Genomic DNA, 20,841 nt, shown 5'->3' on the forward strand with positions numbered 1-20,841 from the left:
ATGAGATTTTCCGGATAAGCATCTTAATCAGTGTTTCACACTATCATGGTATATGGTGGTATGCAATTATTATTACTATCATTAGAAGAACAAACTTAATTTATCCCCATTGGAAGAAATTCGATAGTAACAATGGCCCTTAAACAAACATTCTCTTGAACAAACACTTCATTATAATTTCACAAAATATCATGTCCCAACAGACATGAAACCTGATATAAGCTTGATATAAGCCACGATACCACTATACCTCTGTAACCCTGTATCAATGTAAAAGTACATAACAGCCCTCACTTAATGCATGCTGCTAAACTGAACAGTAGTACACTAAATATCTTGTGCATTTCCCCAAAGTGAAAAGTCCGGCTGTCAGTTATTGTGCCCTCACCTGCATGTTCACATTGTTTCTTCTTGTTTCAAGGAGAAACAATGTGAACAATGTAGAGCGGCTTGAACAAAAGGCATGAGTTCTGAGATTGTGTCAGTACATACCTATCACTGAGCTTAATAAAGTGAAAAAACAGAGTGGGGGGTCAAATTCAAACCTGTTTGTTCGCATTCATTAATTAACCAGTGGTTTGTCAGCTGTCGGAGCTGCTGATTGAACATATGTTTATATGCACTTATGTCAGCCAAAATAAACAGCATGCGGCTGATGGCCGAATAGTAAAGGCGCCATCTGCAGCTGTTATGTTTATAACACTAGAATTACTAGTGCTATTAATGGAATAGTTGACTGATTACAGTACTAATACTGGCACTGAATGTAATGTGGTATTGAATTGGAGAAAGGCAAATAACAAACTAGTCATTTGTAGCACCAGTTAAAAACGTGGTCAATAGGTTAGGACAAAATAGGTTATGCTGTAGTAATACAACCAGCTGAGTGTGTACAGTTGAATGCACCACACTGTACATTGTAAAAGTTAAATCAAGCAGGCAGTGTCTGGTGATGAGCACAAAAGCCTTACACTCCCTGTTTAAAAAAAACATTTCCCACTATGCCTACTATAACATGCTACTTTTCCCATCATACAGCTCTCAGCTTGACTACTGCTTTGTGTATATATGTGTGTATGTAACGTGTTTGGGTATTAGAAAATTAATATGGATACGAACATGAATTTATTTTGAATGTTTTTTTGGTTTTTTTTTAGCTTACTATATATTGTTGTAGAACAAACATAATACATTTTCTAAATAGTTAGATTAAAGACATGTTGTGACATGTTCTAAGCCAAAAATTCACAAGCATACCTTTCTGTTAAAAAATAATAAATACAAAACATTGCAAATATATCAATATGTTGCTGATATATTTTTTTTTCTATCAAAGTGTCATCAAGTGTTTTCCTAAATTGGGAATGGTTGATTGCAGGTATGAAGCCTTAGAAAGGCAAGGTTAGATACATGAGATTCATGTATGTGCTGAATCAACTACATTAGTACCATAAAAACTGGTTATAATGAGAAACTACTGCTAATCTAAATGACACACGCAACCAATAACCATATTACTCATGTTGTGGCTATCATAAGGTACAGGCTAATTAATTTACGTGGTTAACGTCACCATCTTTCACTGCCTTTGATTCATCATCATCTACCCAAGACCAGACAATAGACACCTGCTCATACACATCTGACATGAGTACAGCAGCAAATGTACTCTACAGACATATAGATACTACCAGTTCTAGCTTTATTTACATGGTAGAGTAGGGAAATATCGAGGATGTAACATTGTTATTTAGAAGTTTCCATCTGCACCACTGCAAAACCTTCGCAATCTAACAACACAGACACATCCGGTTTCGAGATTTCACCTTCAAAATAAAAGCCCACCTTTGTTGTCAAAAACATTTACCACACTCTGAACCTAAAGGTTCAGTATGTTTAAAATCCACCATTTAACTTTGCTTCTCTGTGACAGCAATTTTTAATGATCACTGTTGAGAATGCTACACTAACTTCACTGTAATCATAACACACTTGAGAATGGCTTGAAAATGGTGTAACAGGAGGTCTGCTCCTTGAATACCATGAACTATATGTCATCTTCAATCATCAAAAGCCTCTGGATTATCACCTTATATACTGATCTCCACACTGCCATTTGGCGAGCAAAAGAAGTGTTTAATCTTTGGTGCAATTTGAGAAGTTCCCTGCATAGGAAAGCTGCTGCACTGGCAGTACTTATAAAGTTGAAGCTGTGCAACTTGACACCTGACTGCAGAAGTGAAATGTATGTGCCACCTCATATGCACACTGAGTTATTATATCTATATATATATTTATACATATATATATATATATATATATATATATATATATATATACATATATATATATATATATATATATACACATATATACACATGCAATTCAGATAGTAAATCATACAAAACATTTCTTGCATATAACATTACAAGCAACATTGTGACTATAACTTTAACCACTACACATGGCAATATGTGTGATTAAGATTACAGCAGATACAGCAGTGACACTCAGCTTGCGGCCCACCAGCCAAATGTGGCCCCTGATTGGGTGCCGGGTGGCCCTCCAAGCATTTTCTGATTCGCAATAAAAAATAAAGTGATTCACACTGTATTTCTAGGAAGAATGGACAGATAAGCCACTTCTGTATGATGGGATACATTAGGCTGTTAGTAACAGAGAGATGGCTGATCACTGTCTGACGGTCTTGTGGAAAGTGCAATAGGACTATGAGCTGTGCATGGGAAGGCAACTATTAGCTAAAGAAAAGCAAAAGTTGTGCAGAAATGAGGATAATTCCAATCCCATTAATGTGTATTTCCAATTAAAAAAAGCTTAAATATGCTATTCATTTTCTCCCTGGTAGAACCATTTTTTGATATTTTACGGATAATTAGGGATTATTACGATTAATTAATCAAGAAAATGAACCACAGATTTATCAGTGATGACAGTCGTCGCTCAATATCAATATAAGTGCTTCTGAATGTTACCAAAGCACTTGAAAATAAAACACAATTGCAGTTAAGTAAATGAAGCAAAATATCTGTTAGTCTTTACAGCAAGTTAATTTAGTTGATAAGTTAAGTTTATAAGTCAGTTAACTTGGAATTCAATCATTTTAAAGAAAGATGAGTTCTGGGCCTTTTAATGTTTATTTTGTTTCTCTGATAAATAACAAGCCCCTGGTGTTCAGTCGTTTTGCAAAAGTGGCCCCTGCACAAAGCAGGTTGAACATGCCTGAGACACAGACTTGTGTGACTTTTATTTTGAAGGAGACGACAGGAAGTGATTTACCAACGACTTCTTCTTTGACAGTGGGTCAATAACATGTAGGGCAGGAAACTTGCAAACGTTAGCAGTGCTACCGTTATCAGTGAGGGTGGTGTTGTTGCAGCTCACAGTGAAAACACAATTAAACATTACAAGAAACAGAAAGACACCCTCAACATAGCTGTGAGCATGTGTTTCCATATATAAACCTTTGTGTGTGTGTGTGTGTGTGTGTGTGTACAGTACGTGTGTATGAGATGGCTTTCACCCACCTCTTGCTCGGTGTCCCCCTGCTCCGACACTCCAATTTCACTGGGCAGTTCGGCCAGATCTGTGACCCGAATGAGTCCGTCGTGGAGGAAAATGGTCTCCTCCTTCACCGAAAGCCACTGGGACGAATCTACAGCCCCGGAGCCCATCGCTCTCTCCTCCGACAGTGATGCCAAAGGGGTCGAACATTAAAAATTCAGTGGCAGAATGACAGAAACGCCCTAGCTAGCCTGCTAGCGAGCTACAATAACATAACTGCCGACCGTTAGCGTCGCCGTTTTATCTGACGGTGGTGTCTGACTGTAGCGCTAAGGTGCAAGATAACGGAAGACAGCCGAGCAGTGAACAGACAGTAGCGGCAGCTCCTCTTCACATAGCATGGGTGGTCGTGTCGTGCTAACAGTGGCTGCTAGCTGTCTGGCTTGGTTAGCTGTAAGCGGAGCTAACTTACCGTACGGTATCGTTATAACGTTACCGAGCAGAGTGGGCGTGACACCCGTACTAAATCCGTTATTGCACCGCTCCGTTGAAACGACAGTCTTTTTAGGGCGAAGACTGCACCTGTAGTAAGCTCATTTCACAGTTAAAATCAGAGCGCAGACAGCTCCGCTTACGGCCCAGCCGGTGTGTCAGTGGCTGGAGAAAATAATGAGAGTCTCCCAGCTGTCAGTGCGACGCCATGTTTCCAAGGCCAACTAGCTGCTCCCAGCATGCACCGCGGCCCAGAATAAAAGCTGTCAAGAATACATGAGTTCATTCTGGTGTCTGAACAACAACACAGCTCATCACTGCAATAGTAAAACAAAATAGAAACTAACATGGAAATAACAAATTGATTGTATCAAAGGAAAACTTTCAGAGTCGATAGCAATCCGGTATAAATGTAGGGATATATTATTATAAGGCCTATAATTTATTTACATTTAATGGTTTATTCAAAACAGAGGCAGTGTACAATAAATACATTGCATCAGATATTGCACACTGCTATTTTTTATATGTCGTCCTTGTGTATGTGAACAATGTACACACTGTATAAAGTATAAAAAATTATGTTCATGTAACACACATTTGACAGACCAGTGTAACCTTTATGACAGCACACTTGTTTGTCAAACAATTTTAGTAGTAATTTTGAACTGATTAAAACGACTTCCTAATATTTGATGGGATATTATTCAATTGTTTTGTTACCGTTGTTCAGAAAGCAGTTTTAAAATTACTATATAATCAGTAGTTTTACAACAAAAATGAGACAAACATATTGTTAATAAGGCTGGTTACTATATCAAACCAATCCACTGTTTATAAAATACCGTGCTATTAAATGTAATGATTTTGTATATTATAAAATAATGAAAATAATATTCAGAGCTAAATCAAAGTCACTCCCTGACTGTGTACAACTTTTTTCATTTTTCAGTACAGAAGTGCAAATATGATTTGAGAGATATTTGTAAGTGTACCGAATAAAAAAGTAATTTAAAAAAAGGGGGGGGGGAGGCATTGTTGGGGTTAGATTATGGAACAATGCTAAAAGGGCTGCATTATATGGCTTATAAATACACACTGATATTTTTAGGCTATGCCACCATATACGATAATATCTCAATACACACATTTTCTCTAAAATAACATACCGGCAATTTGGAAATGGTGCAAGAATGATCTTATAGGATATGATGTATTGCTGTAGATCAGGGCTGAGCAATATGGACACTGTATCATTTAATGTTTTACCTCCATATCAATATTGTGATCATATGGATGCCTATTGGTACTGCCACAAAAAAATAACATGATGAACGTGGGTAATAACGACTAAGTGAGTAAAAGCAAATAATAAAACAGCTAGAACAGTCTTGTAAGTTCAGAAAGTTATGTTAAAACCAGGAAAAGACACTGGCACTTATCCCATACCACAATATAATGTTATCCAAAATCTTAGACAATATGCAGTCTCATATGATAACATCCACATAATATTGATAGATTGCCTCCCCTTAAATGCTAATATAAATTTAGGAATGTGTAACATGCTTTTGATTTTCAAAAAAATGGTTCATAGAGCTATTTTTTTCTTTATTGTTTTCTATTTCTAAAGGGTAGTTTAAAATGATAAGAATATAGGACATCCATATATAAGCATTTTGCTTCTGCCTGTGCCTTTTCAGTCACTTCTTAATGCATAGTCTGTTTGACTCTTCTGTCTGCACTGTGTATAGACACTGATTATATGCTACTCATATGTATTGTAGTTGAGTGATGACTAAAATAAAAGTACTAATGAAAATATGCATTTTAGAGGTTATATTGCAATTATTATAGCAAGCTTCAAGGTGAGGTGGAGGTTATGAGTAAGAGTCATAGTCGTCTGCCTCTATGCCATGTTATTTACTCTACATCCGACTATGATGTAGTTGCACCTATGTCATCTCTGATGTGTTGATGTGTGCTTTAATGTTTCCCTTATGTCAAAACTAATTAAACCTTCAAGCTACAGTGAGGAGATAAATAGAAATAGAAATAGAAAATGTATGAGGAAGTAAAGGTAAAATAAAACAAGTGTTTAGATTATATGTGACATCAGATTATAACATTTCTATGAAATCATTGACAAAAAGAATTCCATGGGAGACAGCGCTTGTCTTACCTCTTCTCCATGTGCTGGGCACAGCTTGATACAACTCATTTTTTATTTTAAGAGCACATTTGACTGATGCAAGGCTGGTGAAAATTTTACCTTTAATCTGGACCCTGCATGTCCTCGCTGTTAAGTCACCCAGCTGATTATATAAACATGCTATGAACCTGCCCCAAACGTAACACATTTTGGGCCAGTATCTTTAATGCCTGAATTAAGATGTTTCAAAAAGAGATCATCCTCACTCCCATATGTGCATTATTTGGATTTACTCCTCAAAAGGCAAAACTCATCTGTCATAGCCTTTTTTAATAATCCAGCTGTCCAATGTTTTTATACTTGATTTAAAAAAAATATGCTGGAAACTAATGTAAGGTGGGTCTAATGGAAAATCAATAAAAATTGCTTAACAAAAGAAATTCCATAAAAGTGGTTCTCCTATTTCCTGGTGGCATTTTTGCAGAGGAATAGATGTACCAATTGTCTAGCTGAACAGGAATTGAATTGAATTTATTTCAAACAAATGAAAATTCCATCTCTCGTACCTTAAACGTAAATGAGAAAGCATGTCTAACCCTGATGCAACACAATGTAAGAGCTGGAGTTTATGAAATGAAAGGGTAGATGGCGTGCACGCTGAACTGGTTGCAGCAGTCCTCGCAAAACATTTTTAGAGCAGGGAAGTTTTATAAACGTATCCATATAAGATAAATATATTACTCTTCTGCACGAGAAGTGTAACCGGCAAATGTTTGTTTCCAATAATGAATAATTATTCTTATAGTTGTAAAGTAAACCAAGAGATTATTGTTGAACTTTTGTCATGTAGGATTCTGCTGACTGGCAGGTTGTGGGTTGTTTCAGAAATCAGCGTGGACTAGATATAATCAGGACTCAACAATAAGCAAGTGGTAAAAAAAAATTACTATTAAACTACTTTGATAATTGAATTATCATTAAAGTCATCCAAAAATGACAGAAAATGCTGTTTTCATCATCTTGGACCGTGAAGGACATTTTTCCACTATTATCTGACATTTAATAGCCAGTGTCACCCTGGATTAAACACGACAATTAATTTTAGTCTTTGATAGTATTAGTCAGCAGATAGTAGAATGTCACCCTGTGAACATTTGTGAAAATGCCCTTGACACCTGATTTTAAATTAATCAAACAGAAACCAAAAAATAGATGACTTTATTACATTTTCAATGCACAATCGGATGGACTGCAGGTTTGTATTACAGTTTTTTATAAATACATTAAATTGACATCCATGGCATACTTACTAATATATTACAATGTTCAAAGGTTTGAGTCCATAAATCTATTCAACACACTACCACTTTACACCATCAAAGAGAAACAGAAAACGCTGCATGAAATGTAAAGCTTGTAAAATTCATTGTTACTGCACATAGCAGCTTAGTCTATAATCGTGTGAGTTGTGCCATAATATCAGCTTCTCTTTGCAGCCTTAGGCATCGCTTATAAAGACGAACAGGAATCCCTCTTTTCCTGCCATTGCCTGCATTTCGCACCCCAGCAGTGTCTTTCTCCTCTATCTTGTTAAGTGCTTGAAGTAGGTCAGAGGCTTTAGTGAAGCCTCCAGAACAGCTAGAAAAGAAACATATAAAAAAATATATCAGAAAGCCAACCTAATAATCTGTTATACAAGCAAACTGAGTTCACACATTAGGCGGGAGACTGGCACTTCTGTATGAAGAAGTTGTCTGAGATTAACATGAATAATCATATCAGTTTAAAACCTTTTTCTGCTGTGGCATTTCTTCTCCTTTGGCAGTTTAAAGCAGTACTCAGAGACGAAATCCGTCAGCAGTGTGGGGAGAACACTGGGCTGCTTGAAGCTTTCAATATGAACAGCCAAGCTGTAAAATTGATAAAAAGACAAGCAGAGGACATTTACAACCTCACATACAGAAAGAAAGTGGGAAACAAAGCAGGACAAAACAATATATTGTGATGCATATGCATATGTGAGTGACTCAGAGACAGACAAAGGAAGAGACAGCTGCCTGTGGGGCAAGGCCTTTCTCCTCCTTTACAACATGCTGTAGGCAGAAATGAGTAATTCCACCATACATTTGCATACGGTATCAGATCCACAACCCATAATCAAATGTAAACAGCTCTTAAACATGGGATTGTAAAAATGATGCACAGGAGATGTGTTGGCCAATTATACATGGGAAAACAGATGTAACCAGAGGAGGTAACTAAGTAGAGTGCAAATCCCCACCAGGCAGCAAATGGTGAAGCACCTAATGCAACACAATCGCCAGACACAACCAGCAGAGACTTGCAAACGTTAACACGAACTGAAGTAGTTGTTGATCACTTGCGGTCCCTTGTGGCCAGTTAAGAAGAGTCAATGGTCATATAAAACAAAGCAGTCAAAAAATAGAAGTACTGCGTCACTTTACATACACGTCTGTCCAGACTCATATAATGTATGTAGTGGAGACTTTGAAGGAATTTAATTAAAGATATTAAGCAGATTTTTTGGCAAAGGGAAGTAATCCTTATATGTGCCTGATTCCAGTGAATAATTTCCAGTGAGAAACAGAGAGAGGACTGACAGAGAGCTGAACATTATGATGTCACAGTGAAGCTGACATTTTAAAAAAACCTTTTAAAAAAATTGTAAATTGTCATCACGTCATCATTTTGTCCTATTAAATGTGTAATTTTGTCATAATTAGGATATGAATTCTTCAGTTACGGCCAAAAATGTGTTTAGTGAGGTCACAGTGACCTTTGACCTTTTGTCTAAACAGCTCATCTTTGAGTCCAACTGGTCTTTTGTACAGAGTTTGAGGAAATTCCCCCCAGCGTGTTCTTGAGATATCGCATTCAAGAGAACGGGACAGACATGAGGTCCCGGTGACCTTGACCTTTGACCTTTGACTGCCAAAATTTAATCAGTTCCCCTTTGAGTGCAAGTGAACATTTGTGTCATGTTTGAAGATATTCCCTTGAAATATCACAAGAATGTTCACGTTCACAAGAATGGGATGACCTGAAAACATAATGCCTAAAATAATAAAAGAAAGTGAAAGTGATTTTAAAAAAAGAAGGTTTTTCAAAGTTTTGCAAAAATTCTGGATCTGAGAGGTTCTTAAGTATACAGTCATTAATGTGCACACAGGAAAAAAGGCTGATTGGTGCAGTAGTATTTTAAGATTAACTCCACACAAGTTGCAGGTCCACTGATCACACACACACATAACCACTCACTCAAGCACACACGCACACACACGCACGCACACACACATACACACACACAAAGAAGGCTTATGCCTGGCGGTGACAACTGTTTTCATGAAAGATGACTCAGTTCCATTTAAAGGGTAGTTCTCACAGTTTTCACAGTGGTTCTGTTGGCAGTATGATCAATGAAACAGGTTTTGCTTGTTGTAATCATTCCTCCTGTTCAAACTGGCCACAACGAGATCCTTATCGTGTATTGTATTAAAAAATGCGGGAAGCACTTCTGAGAAAGACTGTTAATTGCTGAGCCTCATTCTCAGATCATCAGATACTGACGTTTTGGGAATGAGAACCGTGATTGGCCAGTCTCCCATCACGCGTTAGATTTTCTAAAGCCTGAAAACAAAGCCAAGAGGAGGAGCAGGAGTCTAGTTTTCTCTCAGGCAACTTGAAATAAATTACTCTTAAAGGTTATTATGGAACTTTTTCTCACGGACGCCAAAAATAAACTGCTTACACTAGCTTTAAATTACATTATTTTCTTTATATTATTTTTTTTTTACTTCTAGTAAATGGTTGTAAAGTAGTAATAGTAGTTTTCTCCTTGTGTTAGGGAGCTACCTACCACCCAGATTAAAGTTCCATCACAGTGGACAGCAAAAAGTTAAAATATTTTAACACCTGGACACTTGGGCACCTTGTTTGTCTTTTTTTTTGCACAGACTCTCATGCTGTTCTATACTTCTGTTATACTTCACACACTGTTTTTACACTGCACATACTATGAATCCATGTGAATGCAGCATCAGTAAATCCACATAAAATGTATTAAGCTAATGTGGGCTTCAGCCATCTGATTGAGACAAATCAAATGAATATTTTCCAAAGTTACAATATTTTCAGTGCAAAATTCTCTCTTTTTGTTACTATTCCTCCACTGCTGCACAACAGAGAAACATAAAGAGGAATTTTTACTCTAAAAAAGATGCCATCTAACATGGCATGCATTTTTGCACATTTTTCTCACCCATCTCTTAAACTGAAAGCGCTCTGGGAAAGGCTTTGTTATTGGCTGGTATTTAACGATTAATGCAATCAAAACCTGTTTGAGTGGGCACCTGCCGAGGGTTTTAAGACTTGAAAAATGTGAAACCTCTCCTTTATCGGCTCCTGTGGGCCATGCCACTGATGTCAGCAACCTGCTGTGACATGTCAGAATATTTCCTGTGAGAAAGACAACTAAGCATACTGGTTAACTGCCATGGCTCAGTGGGAATAAAGCCATGAATGAAAAAACTTATGTTATTAGTAACACCTGCGTTTCCTACCATGAGTCATAATGACTGTTGTGAAAAAAAGAGGTGTTGGTATTTAACAGGTGCAAATAGACAACGAAATGTAAGTTATTAAAAGAAAATTCAGTTATTTTATTATATTGTCATAGTTTTGTCAACGGTACCTACAGGTTATTATTACACTGTACTCCCCGTGTCGCTGTAGAGACTGTGGGCTCTGCTGGAAACGGCTTTATAACTAATTCCAACGGCACCACCATAATAAGAGCCTGAACAATGTTCTTTCAACTAAGAGAAAAAAAAAACCTCCTGTGCTTCATTTAGACCTTCCACACAACTTCTCATTTTGTTGCCGTGGTTACTTCATCTCACTGCGACCTGCAGACTGAACCTTGAAGAAGCTCAGGAATGCAAAGCACAGTCATAATGGATTATTGGGGTAATAGCTTTTAGTTTGGCCTGCTTTAAAAGCTATGTGAGGCCTGTATTTCTTTGCCATCAGTGCACTAGGCTGTGGAGCTGTTTCCACGGCTGAGAATAAGTTATGCTGAGCGACTGGCATTGTGGCCAAAAGTTGTGAAGTTGGAATTTTCTTTTAATGTTTTGACAGTTCACCCCCTATTAAAAATACATATTTTTCCTCTTATGTGCATTGCTATTTATCCATCCAAATTGTTCTTGGTGTATTGCAGAGTTTTTGATATATCGGCCATTGAGATGTCTGCCTTCTCTCCAATCTAATGGTAGTAGATGGCACTTAGGTAGTGGTGCTCAAAGCACCAAAAAATCTACTACTATATTTCTAGAAATAAAATAACTCCTTTCATCTCCAAAACTCTGCAACTCACACCAAAACAAGGTAGATGGACAGGTAAGGGGAACAGTTTGTATTTTTGATGTGGGGTTGAACTGTCCCTTTAAGAACAATTTGGCTGAGTAAGACTCACATAAATGCACGCAAATGCAGGGAGGTGGCTGTCACCTGCAGTTATGCAGTTATGTTACTATCAGCCTTTGAAAAACAGTCACATATTTGAACGATTATAAATTCAGAAAAACTTTTCATCTCTGAGACTTGCATAGTTGTATAAGCTAATATACAAATAAGGGGAAAATGCAGTTATGTTACCGGCTGGTGCAATCACAGTGGTAGGCAATCTTCGACTCCATGTTCTGCAGATCATACTTGTTCTCCAAAGGAGGGATTTTGTATGCACATCTGTCCAGATGTTTGAGGCTTTCACACAAACGCTGATTGTCTGCAGGAGACAAAATAAACGCAGGTTATCTCACAAATGATTGAAATTTGCCCACATTTCTTTAGTTAACTAGATGATGTATATGCTCTATAGCTTCAGGGTCTGTCGAGGTTTTCAAGAGTAAAATTCAAACTCCTTTCAAGCACTTTAAATGTATCTAAGCCAGAAATTTCCAGACTCTCGTAGCCTTTATAATCACACATCAAATTGTCAGCATAAATGCAATTGCAAATTCCTTTGTACCCACAGCAATCAATGTATATTATCAGTTTGTTTATAATTACCAGCTGCTAATATTAACTTTGATTGTGAGTTATGATTATTTTATGCTCACTAATTTTGTAGAGCAGAAATCAACAGACTTATATTCCTATGAGTGACAACGACGGGATCGTTTCATTTCAAATATCAAAAGATTAATGAGATTAAAAGATTAAGAGTGATTGTGTAGATGAATTTGCCAGATTATGTTGTACACTGGGGCTGCAGCTGATGATTATTTTCATTACTGATTAATCTGCTGATTATTTTCACAATTAATCAATTAATCCTTTAGTCTATAAAATGTAAAAAAAAATTGTGAAAAATGCGTATCACAGTTTTCCAGAGACCAAAGCGACGTCTTCAAAACGCTTCTTTTATCCAACCAACAGTCCAAAACCTGAAGACTCTTTCATAAATGACAAAGAAGAGCAAATGACTAATCGGCGCATCTCTATTGAAAATCAAGCATCAAATTCAAAGCCTTTGCATGAACTCCATATTAAGAATTTTTAAGTAATCGACCATTACTGGTGAAAATTATTCTGTCTGACCTGTAGTGGCAGCACTGCTCACTTTGGATGGCTATTAATAATAAATAAATAGTTTTAAATAGTTATATTTTACTCTATTTATCTATCATTCATTTAAAACTTGCTTGTTTCTCAAATCAGATGTGTTGAAATTTAGTTGATTTAAAAATGTTATTAATCATTTAAAAAGCCAAAAATTGACTCTTCCCTGAAATTCAAGAGCGAAACTGTAGAATTCTCTGGACAATTGTTTAATATTATTATCAAATATTACTCAATTTAAGACCATTTATAAAGAAAAAAATGGACATTATAAACTTACTGAGTAATATGAAGCATTTATGTTAAGATGACTGTTATCAACTGTATTTGAGTATAGCTGATTTTTTTATGTAACTGTATTTAAGTTTATATGGTTGAATTTTTATGTGATCTGTGAAAAGTAAAAAGGCCATCTGTATTTATGTTATATTATTATTATTATTATTATTATTATTATTATTATTATTATTATCATTATTATTATTATTATTATTATTAAGGAAAGAGCAAATAATGTAAAAATGTTCTTCCTGCTCATTTTTCAGTCACTGAATATGTAAACAAAACTTAAATTTAAAACTAGACTAATTCACTAACACAGGCATTTTGATTTGTAATTAAATGAGGTATTAAAAAGATAAACTTAATCTTGACAGACTTAAACATCACCGGCTGAAATGGTATCAGCCAGAGTGGCAGGTGACTCTTACTGGTTTTACTGGTACTGAGTGTCTGAAATGTCAGTTTAGATAAGTTATACTGCAGTGCATACTGTTATGCTGCTAAAGGCCCCAGCTGAGGTGACAGGGTCAGCAGCTGCTTACACTCACCTGTCAAGTTATGTAACGCGATATTTAGTTTCAGGCCTCTCCCTGCGTGTGCGTTTGGGGCCTTGGTTCTGCCCGTGGGCTCCTGGGAATCCATCTGTTTTGGTATTTTGCCATCCGCATGAATGGAGGCTGTTGTCTTTGGTTTTGTTGTGACCGGAGTCGCAGAAGTAGGTGTGCCCCAGAGAGTTTTCCAAGTGTCTTGTTTGGGTGTTTGCATTGTCGTTTCAAGCTGCAACGTCGGAGGAGTTGTCTCTTTGATCGGCAATGTTGAGGGTTCAACAGTGGTCATGTTTTGTTCCTGACAACTTTCACAATGAGGCTGAAACGTGTCACCCCTAGGAGGCAGACTGAATCCACAACAGGGACTTTGTTTTGGATGTTTTTTGTGACTTTTGGTGGATTTGGTCACTGCTGTGATGGCTGTTGGTAGCTGAAGCGCTGGTTTCTGTGTTGTGGATGGGGCACCTTGAGTTGTAGATGTTGTTTGCAGCAAAGAGATGGTGGTCACCTGTGGTGGAACTTGCGTGGGGGAAGCCGACTGTCCCTTTCTGCTGCTCTTCTTTCTTCCAGCTCTTCTATTATTTGACATCAATGTACTGCTTGTAGAAGTGTGTAAAAGGCTGGTTTCTGTTGAAGAAGTAGTGTTGTGTGGCTTTGATGTTGAGAGAATTTGGGACGGTGCTTCTGTGTACAGTTTCCGGTGTCTTTTACATCCTTTCTCCTTAGTCCTTTGGTGGTGGAAAATGTCTCCTATGGATGAGTCGTTGGAGCCACATCCATGTTCATTTCTGGGTGACTCTGTGAGCGGTTTGATCACGGGGCTTTCAGTTACATTCTGCTCGTCACCGCTTGTTGACTTGTTGCTGTCAGTAAGATCGGTGGTGTTGTAAGGGAGGGGGCTTTTGAAGACAGCATATGGAGCGTTGTTGGATTTTTTGCACCTATAGAGAGTGAACAAACATGTTAAAACCAAGCCATGGAAAACATGAAGCTGGTAGCACTTCCTTATGAAAACCACATCTATAATTTATTACAAACACATTCATAAAACATTATAATGCATTTATGAAGCATTATAAAACATTTTTTTATTAATGTTTATAATTATGTATGATAACTTGTGGACATAATGTATTATAGGTTCAACATTCATAATGCATTATGCCATAATAACGTCTCATTGTTATTATTAACATTATAAATATATATATATATCCTGATAACCCTACACAGCACTGTCACTATATCTGTAGCTCACAAAGTCATGCTTATAACATATCACTTATATTTATAAGACATTTTTCCATTACAGAACCTTAGAATTCTTAATCTGTTATGATACATTAGAACAGCTCTCTGTGTGACTTTAGAACTGCCTAAAGTTATGGCAGTTATAATGCTTCTTCTTTCAACCACTGTTGTCACTTTGGCATGGAGCTATAAAGCATTATGAATGCTTAACATACAATACATTATGTCCACCGTGTGTAATACTTTATAAACCTTATTATGTTTCAATGCCTGATTGCAACTTTTGTGAAGAGTTTTATAAAGCCCTTTTAATGCATTTTAGACAGACTTTCATAGAAAGTGTTACAGAGAACCTTTTTCAAAACATTATTCTAAACATTTATTAAGTTTTACAGTTTTATAAAGCCTTATAAATGCATTATAATATCTTATGAATGTGCTTATAATCCATCATCGACATGACCGTTATAGAAAGTGTTACAGAGAACCTTTTTCAAAAACATTATTCTAAACATTTGTTAAGTTTTTATTAAGAGCTTTTTTAAAGTATTATAAGTGCATTATAATGGCTTATTAATGTTCTTATGATGCATTATAGACATGCATCTGTAGAGTGTATACTGTAAGGTATAATATAGCATAGAACTCAGTATTTATAGTATATAGTGTAGAAAATATTTTTGATTTAAGACAAAACTGATGAAAGGGGCAGGACTGAGGGGAAAAGGCACAGTTGCAAATCTGTCTGCTACTTCAGCACCATGGACAGCACCATGGATTTGTCAATCAGTTTATCAAAGTCATACTACTGATATTTCAGGGCCATAGTCGGGGCCATAGATTCTAACTTTCACAAATCTCTGTCAGATAAAGGATCAAAGAGTCAGTCAGACCAGACTAACATATTCAACTCTCTGCTACTGAAGGATGGAGAGGGGGCGGCATGGTCTGTAATTTCAAGCACATGTAATTGGTACTTTCCTTAAAAGATAATTACAGTAACACAGTGGAAATTCAAGAATCTTTCATTTATAAACAAATCATTAGTCATAGTTATTATACAACATAGTGTGGTTATCAATGCAAAACTATGAGTGTTAGAAAAAAGGTTAACCATTAATTGTTTCCTGTCTGAGAGATCATTTGTAAGTAGTCTGATAATCTGATAAAGTTGTGGAAACAGAGCAGAGGTGTGGCACCGTGCCTCTCATAATATTGTGAGGTTTGGCAAAGTGTCAGGCATGTTATCACAAGCAGCTGCTGCAGCATCCCGTATACCCACACCTGCACTTTTCCCCTGAACTGAACCAACATTTTATTTTATGGTTCGCCTTTCCGGTTGTGTCTGACAACATGCAAATAAAACTTCAAGCGACAGTGTCTGTGTTTCTCTTACATTCCAAACCAGTACATGTCAGTGCATCGCCTCTTCTGTTTGAGCTCAAAGCAGGGAACCTGCAGGATGCTGAAGAAGCTGTAGCCCACCATACTGGAAATGGTATCATTGACTGCAAGAAGGCACTGTCGAAACCTGGTGAGAGGCAGGGGAAGAACAACCCATGTCAAAACACACACACGGTGGGTAAGTGCCCTTGACTGCTGCCTCACTTTGCCTGCACCTTTTGGATAGTCCAAACAGTTTGTGAGGACAGATAACCTTCTAGCTGGGAGGGGAATTCTGTCAGTTACATGTGCATGAACACCACGACTCAGAATACGAACATATTACACATGCACCTGTCACCACTAGATAATGTAGTGGTGATTGAATGCCCTGCAAACATAAAAACAGCGAACAACATGTTCGCTCTTGACATCTGAAGTGTATCCGCAGGGCTGATGTGCAATGTATTTATTACTCCCGAATGAATAGTTGTATCATACGGCCTCAGGTTCTTCTACTTAAATCGGTTTACCCTTTTTGGCTTAGTGACAAAACAGCATTCCAGAGAGGAGCACACTTTCATTAGCAAGAAGTATAAGGTTTAAACTGTGAGAGCGCTTCAGAATTCAGGCCTGGAGCAGATCTATCCTTACTTGACCGTCCATGCTAACAAAACTATTACAGGAACAGGTCGGGGGAGGTGTGAATTACTTGCAGGAGAGACTCCTGACTCAGTGTTAGATACCCGGAGTGTGTGTTCTGGGGCTCACCTTTGGTCACAGTCACAGTGTGAGACGGTGAAGAATTTGGAGTTGAAGACTCCATAATTTGCAGTGAAGGATGAGATGATATGCGGGCAGTGGTCGTGCTCACGGCAGCATCGATCTGCACTCTCAAACATCCCTGTGCAGGAGGATGAGATTAGAGTCACATATCAAAAGACGGTTTGCATGGAACCAGAGACTACTTAACTGATTTAAAATCAAAAGTCTCCAAAGATAATTTGAGAATTAAAAATGTATGGGTTGTAAAATCAAGATTTAATGAATGCACTCAAGACACATCTTTTAAATATGACAGCCATATAAATGATTTTTTTTATGATGTACTTCATTTTTCTTCAAATTTCTACAATAACTGTACCCATCAGCTCCACATAAATGAAATTAGTTCCTAAAATTCCTAAGACACTTTGCAGCATGTTTTCTACATCGAACTTGGCTCAAAAAAGGTATTTCTGACCGAAACACTGTCACTTTTTTTTTTTTACTAACTCAATGCAGAGATGATAAAAGTGTGCAGGAACTGACTTGTTCATTTTTCTTTGAAATGAATTTTTGGTTCCAAGCAAGTGGTTTTGTATTTGAATCATGCTTTTTCCATCAAAATTACCAAAAATTGTTGATATTAATTCACTTAAGTTTAATTAATTTTAATACAACTTATTCTGAAAAGTTGTCTTTATATAATTTTTATCTATAACATCAGATCACTCAATGTCCAATATGCATATGCTGACTTCAGTACTGACCTCGCCACAGTGAAGTTTATTGTTATTATTAATGCATGTATAATAAATACTTTATTTTATATGTCCTTTGGTATTAAGATGCAGTATGTCTGATAGGTGCTTCTGAGGTTACGAGTGGATTTTAAGGAAGTAGTCTTCAGTTGAAACGGGCCCCTAAAAATCCCTTCAGGTCTGTATTTTACATTCTTTCAGAGGCTCAGACTTCCTCTGGCTGTTCACATAATGTATACATCATATGGAGGTCTCCACCCATTAATCATTTCTCCTCCTTCTTCTCTGACTACTCATGTCCTCCTTTACTGGAAACAGACCAACACATGGGGGGGAAAAGCACAAAATATAGGTTAATGAAATCAGCAGTGGAAAGTAAGTACATTTATTCAAATACTGTACTGAGGTGCAGTATTTACTTGAATATTTATAATACTTTTTCTGTCACTTCATAATGCTACTCCACTCTAATTCCAGATAAATATTGTACTTTTTACTCAGCTACATTTATTTGATAACTTTAGTTCCTGGTAACTTTGCAGATTCAGATTTATAGCACAATATGTCACTCATTCTTGAGAACTTAAGGGGGTTTTGATTTGTACTCTTCAATTATGCTGGAAAACCTAGTAGCATCCTAGTGATTTTTTTTAATTAAATATAGATGTCAGCTCCTTCAGATGTAGTATTTGAACAGTATTCCCGCCTTTCTCTGAAACCAGGAAGTGAGACAGGTGTCCCCAGGGTATAGTTAACCCTTTTTATGCCTGATTAAATAATTTATTTTTTTTTTAAGTCTGACAGAAAAGTTGACAGAAATCTTGGCTGCAACTTTAAACCGCCAACATTTTCATAAAAATAGATTTTAAAACAAATGTTTATAAAAGTAAATTTTTACACCTATGTTATCAGTAGGTATCGTTAGTTTTAGATTTTTAAGGCTTTTAACACATTTTTAAATTGTTGGAAATTGTGAATTCTTTTTTCATTTTTTTGGTAGGACATGATTTATCCAAATTCAGAATGGGTGTTACATATGTAATTATTAAAAAATACCAGTGAAAGTTCACCGTTTCAGTGCTCTGATCTCATTTTGTACAATATTGGTAAATTGTTAATTATCCTGCTTCCATTAAATCTTTGTCACAAGTGTTTGATAACCACATCTGAGGGATCATTGTAATATCGGACAATATATTAATATCAGAATGTTTACTCTCTGATATCGGCCCTGCAACAAATACAATATGATCTATTATTACAGGTATTACAGGTGAAAATAAGACTTTATTGCTCCTCAGAGGAAAATTCACAAACTGATATAGAAGTTCCCTGAGTATAAGTAATTAAAGTGAGCCCCTCCTTTTATGAGCTGCAACAATAGTCATTCACACATCAATGCATCAGTTTTATGGTGCTTAAAGTATATTTTTGATACAGTGTTTTTGGACTTTTTGTTAAGTAACATTTTGATTGCATGACTTAATGCATTCCTACACGGTGAAGTGCTAATTTTACTTAAGTGAAGGATCACTGTACAACCTCTAACACTGAATTAAAACATAGTTTTCCATTCTCACCTAACTCATCGTATCCGTGCGCTCTGCTTCCAGTGCCGCACCACAAAGTCCCTGGAAATATCCAGGAGCGTTTCCTCCGAACTTTCTCCTCTGTCCCATCGCTGGTTGTGCGTCCTGGCGCGCTGGAGGAGACGAGCGCGCAGGGAGCCTCCGGAGCCAACAGCACACTGATGTTAAACCTCTTGGTGATTTCTTGATCCTGTGTGCCGCTTCTGTCGCAAAGAGCCCTGTACCTTTCTGTGACCAGTGGATCGGTATTTACTTCGCATGTCACCAGGCGCACGTCCTGTGACCACATGGACAGGTACAAGGAGCGTACGCCGGCTGCGTCCTCTCGCAGAAACGTGACGCGCGTCAGTCCGTCTTCAGCAGGACTCGAGCTGAGACAGGAGGGACCTGATCCGATTACATTTCGTGCCTTTGATAAAATTAGCAAAGATAAGGCGAAAAGAACCTGTAGAAGGAATCTGCTTTGCATCTCAGTGCAAAATGGGCGTATAATCAGTCGAAATAAAAGTTAAATGAAGGTCTAAATGAACGAATTATTCCACATTAATTGCAGCATCAGTGTATCTCACGACCAGATGGCTTAAATGCGTCTGTCCCTGCTTGAGGAAGGCGTGCGTGCCACCGGCGTAAAAGGTTTTCTCATTGGTCTGCCTATTTGGAGGCTCGTCAGAAATATGACACTCGTCAGTTTGTGGGTTCGTCTGTGGGGGTGTGTGTGGTCTGACTCAGACATGTGCTTCATCGGTGTCCACAGTCCTGAGAGTGACGCAAGTCTGTGCAAATCTTGTGCATTTGATCAACCTATAGCAAACGGCCCGTGTCGCCACCAAGATTTGGGACAAAAGCTGCAGCTGTGTAAACCTGTAGGAGTTTCAAGCAGGTGCTGAATAATGGGATAAACACGCGTGGCAAAGGTGTGGCAAAATAAAATGCAGAAATTCTAACCGAAGATATTGTTTGGATTCAAAATGCTGGGTTGCACCTTCAAACCTGATTAAACCATGATGCAACACTTTAAGATTGTTGCACCAAACTTTACTGGCTTTAAATTAAGGAAGATTAAGTTTAAATTCCTCTTTAAACTTAAAATGAGTTTTAATTATGAACCTAGATTAAATTTAATTATGTTGCACCAAAATTAAACTCCAATTAAATCTGGTATTAATGTTAAACTGTCACTTGAGGATGTTTAACTTTTAAACTAGAATAAGAAAAATAATAAAGTTCCACAAACAAAGTTTAGGGACAGACTCCATTCAGTCGAATTTAATGATTTGTCTCTCCTTTATTTCATTCCAGTTAATAATTCAGCCAACAAGTTTTGCTCAAAGGAGAAATTAGAGCTACTGTGCCAAGCCATCATCAGTAGACTAAAAAAAGTAAGGTTTTGTTAACTTTTTGGCTAGCCTGCAAACAATCTAACATTTTATTAACTTTTTAGCCAGCTAGCAAACATT

At 37.1% G+C, this 20,841-nt stretch overlaps 2 protein-coding genes across 2 annotated transcripts in view; both read right to left on the bottom strand.

Annotated features, from left to right (window-relative positions):
• hectd4 (HECT domain containing E3 ubiquitin protein ligase 4) overlaps positions 1-4,342 on the bottom strand; it is a 50,105-nt gene extending 45,763 nt beyond the window's left edge. The window contains exon 1 of the mRNA XM_084728084.1: positions 3,546-4,342. Coding sequence (XP_084584210.1) covers positions 3,546-3,692 — 147 coding nt within the window. The 5' untranslated portion in view covers positions 3,693-4,342. The remainder of the gene's footprint in view (positions 1-3,545) is intronic.
• Positions 4,343-7,365: 3,023 nt separating this feature from the next.
• On the bottom strand, positions 7,366-20,040 carry LOC146319964 (uncharacterized). Its single transcript, XM_084729449.1, has 7 exons — positions 19,376-20,040; positions 17,044-17,176; positions 16,286-16,420; positions 13,639-14,579; positions 11,843-11,972; positions 7,957-8,076; positions 7,366-7,804 (listed from the first exon to the last, which is right to left on the bottom strand). Exons 1-7 carry the CDS (start codon positions 19,851-19,853, stop codon positions 7,618-7,620), a joined length of 2,124 nt encoding a protein of 707 aa, XP_084585575.1. The 5' UTR covers positions 19,854-20,040; the 3' UTR covers positions 7,366-7,617.
• Between the last annotated feature and the right edge of the window lie 801 nt (positions 20,041-20,841).

Source organism: Lutjanus erythropterus, chromosome 10 (genome assembly GCF_056507025.1).
Source record: "Lutjanus erythropterus isolate fLutEry1 chromosome 10, fLutEry1.hap2, whole genome shotgun sequence".
NCBI classification, from domain to species: Eukaryota; Metazoa; Chordata; class Actinopteri; order Lutjaniformes; family Lutjanidae; genus Lutjanus; species Lutjanus erythropterus.

What these genes read in the sequence shown, in the direction of transcription:
- LOC146319964 (XM_084729449.1), bottom strand. Translation starts at nt 19,853, where the DNA reads ATGCAAAGCAGATTCCTTCTACAGGTTCTTTTCGCCTTATCTTTGCTA. An exon ending in GACATGTACTGGTTTGGAAT is followed by an intron (nt 14,580 to 16,285) that starts GTAAGAGAAACA and finishes CACTCTCTATAG; the next exon opens with GTGCAAAAAATCCAACAACG. An exon ending in AAATGCCACAGCAGAAAAAG is followed by an intron (nt 7,805 to 7,956) that starts GTTTTAAACTGA and finishes TTTCTTTTCTAG; the next exon opens with CTGTTCTGGAGGCTTCACTA.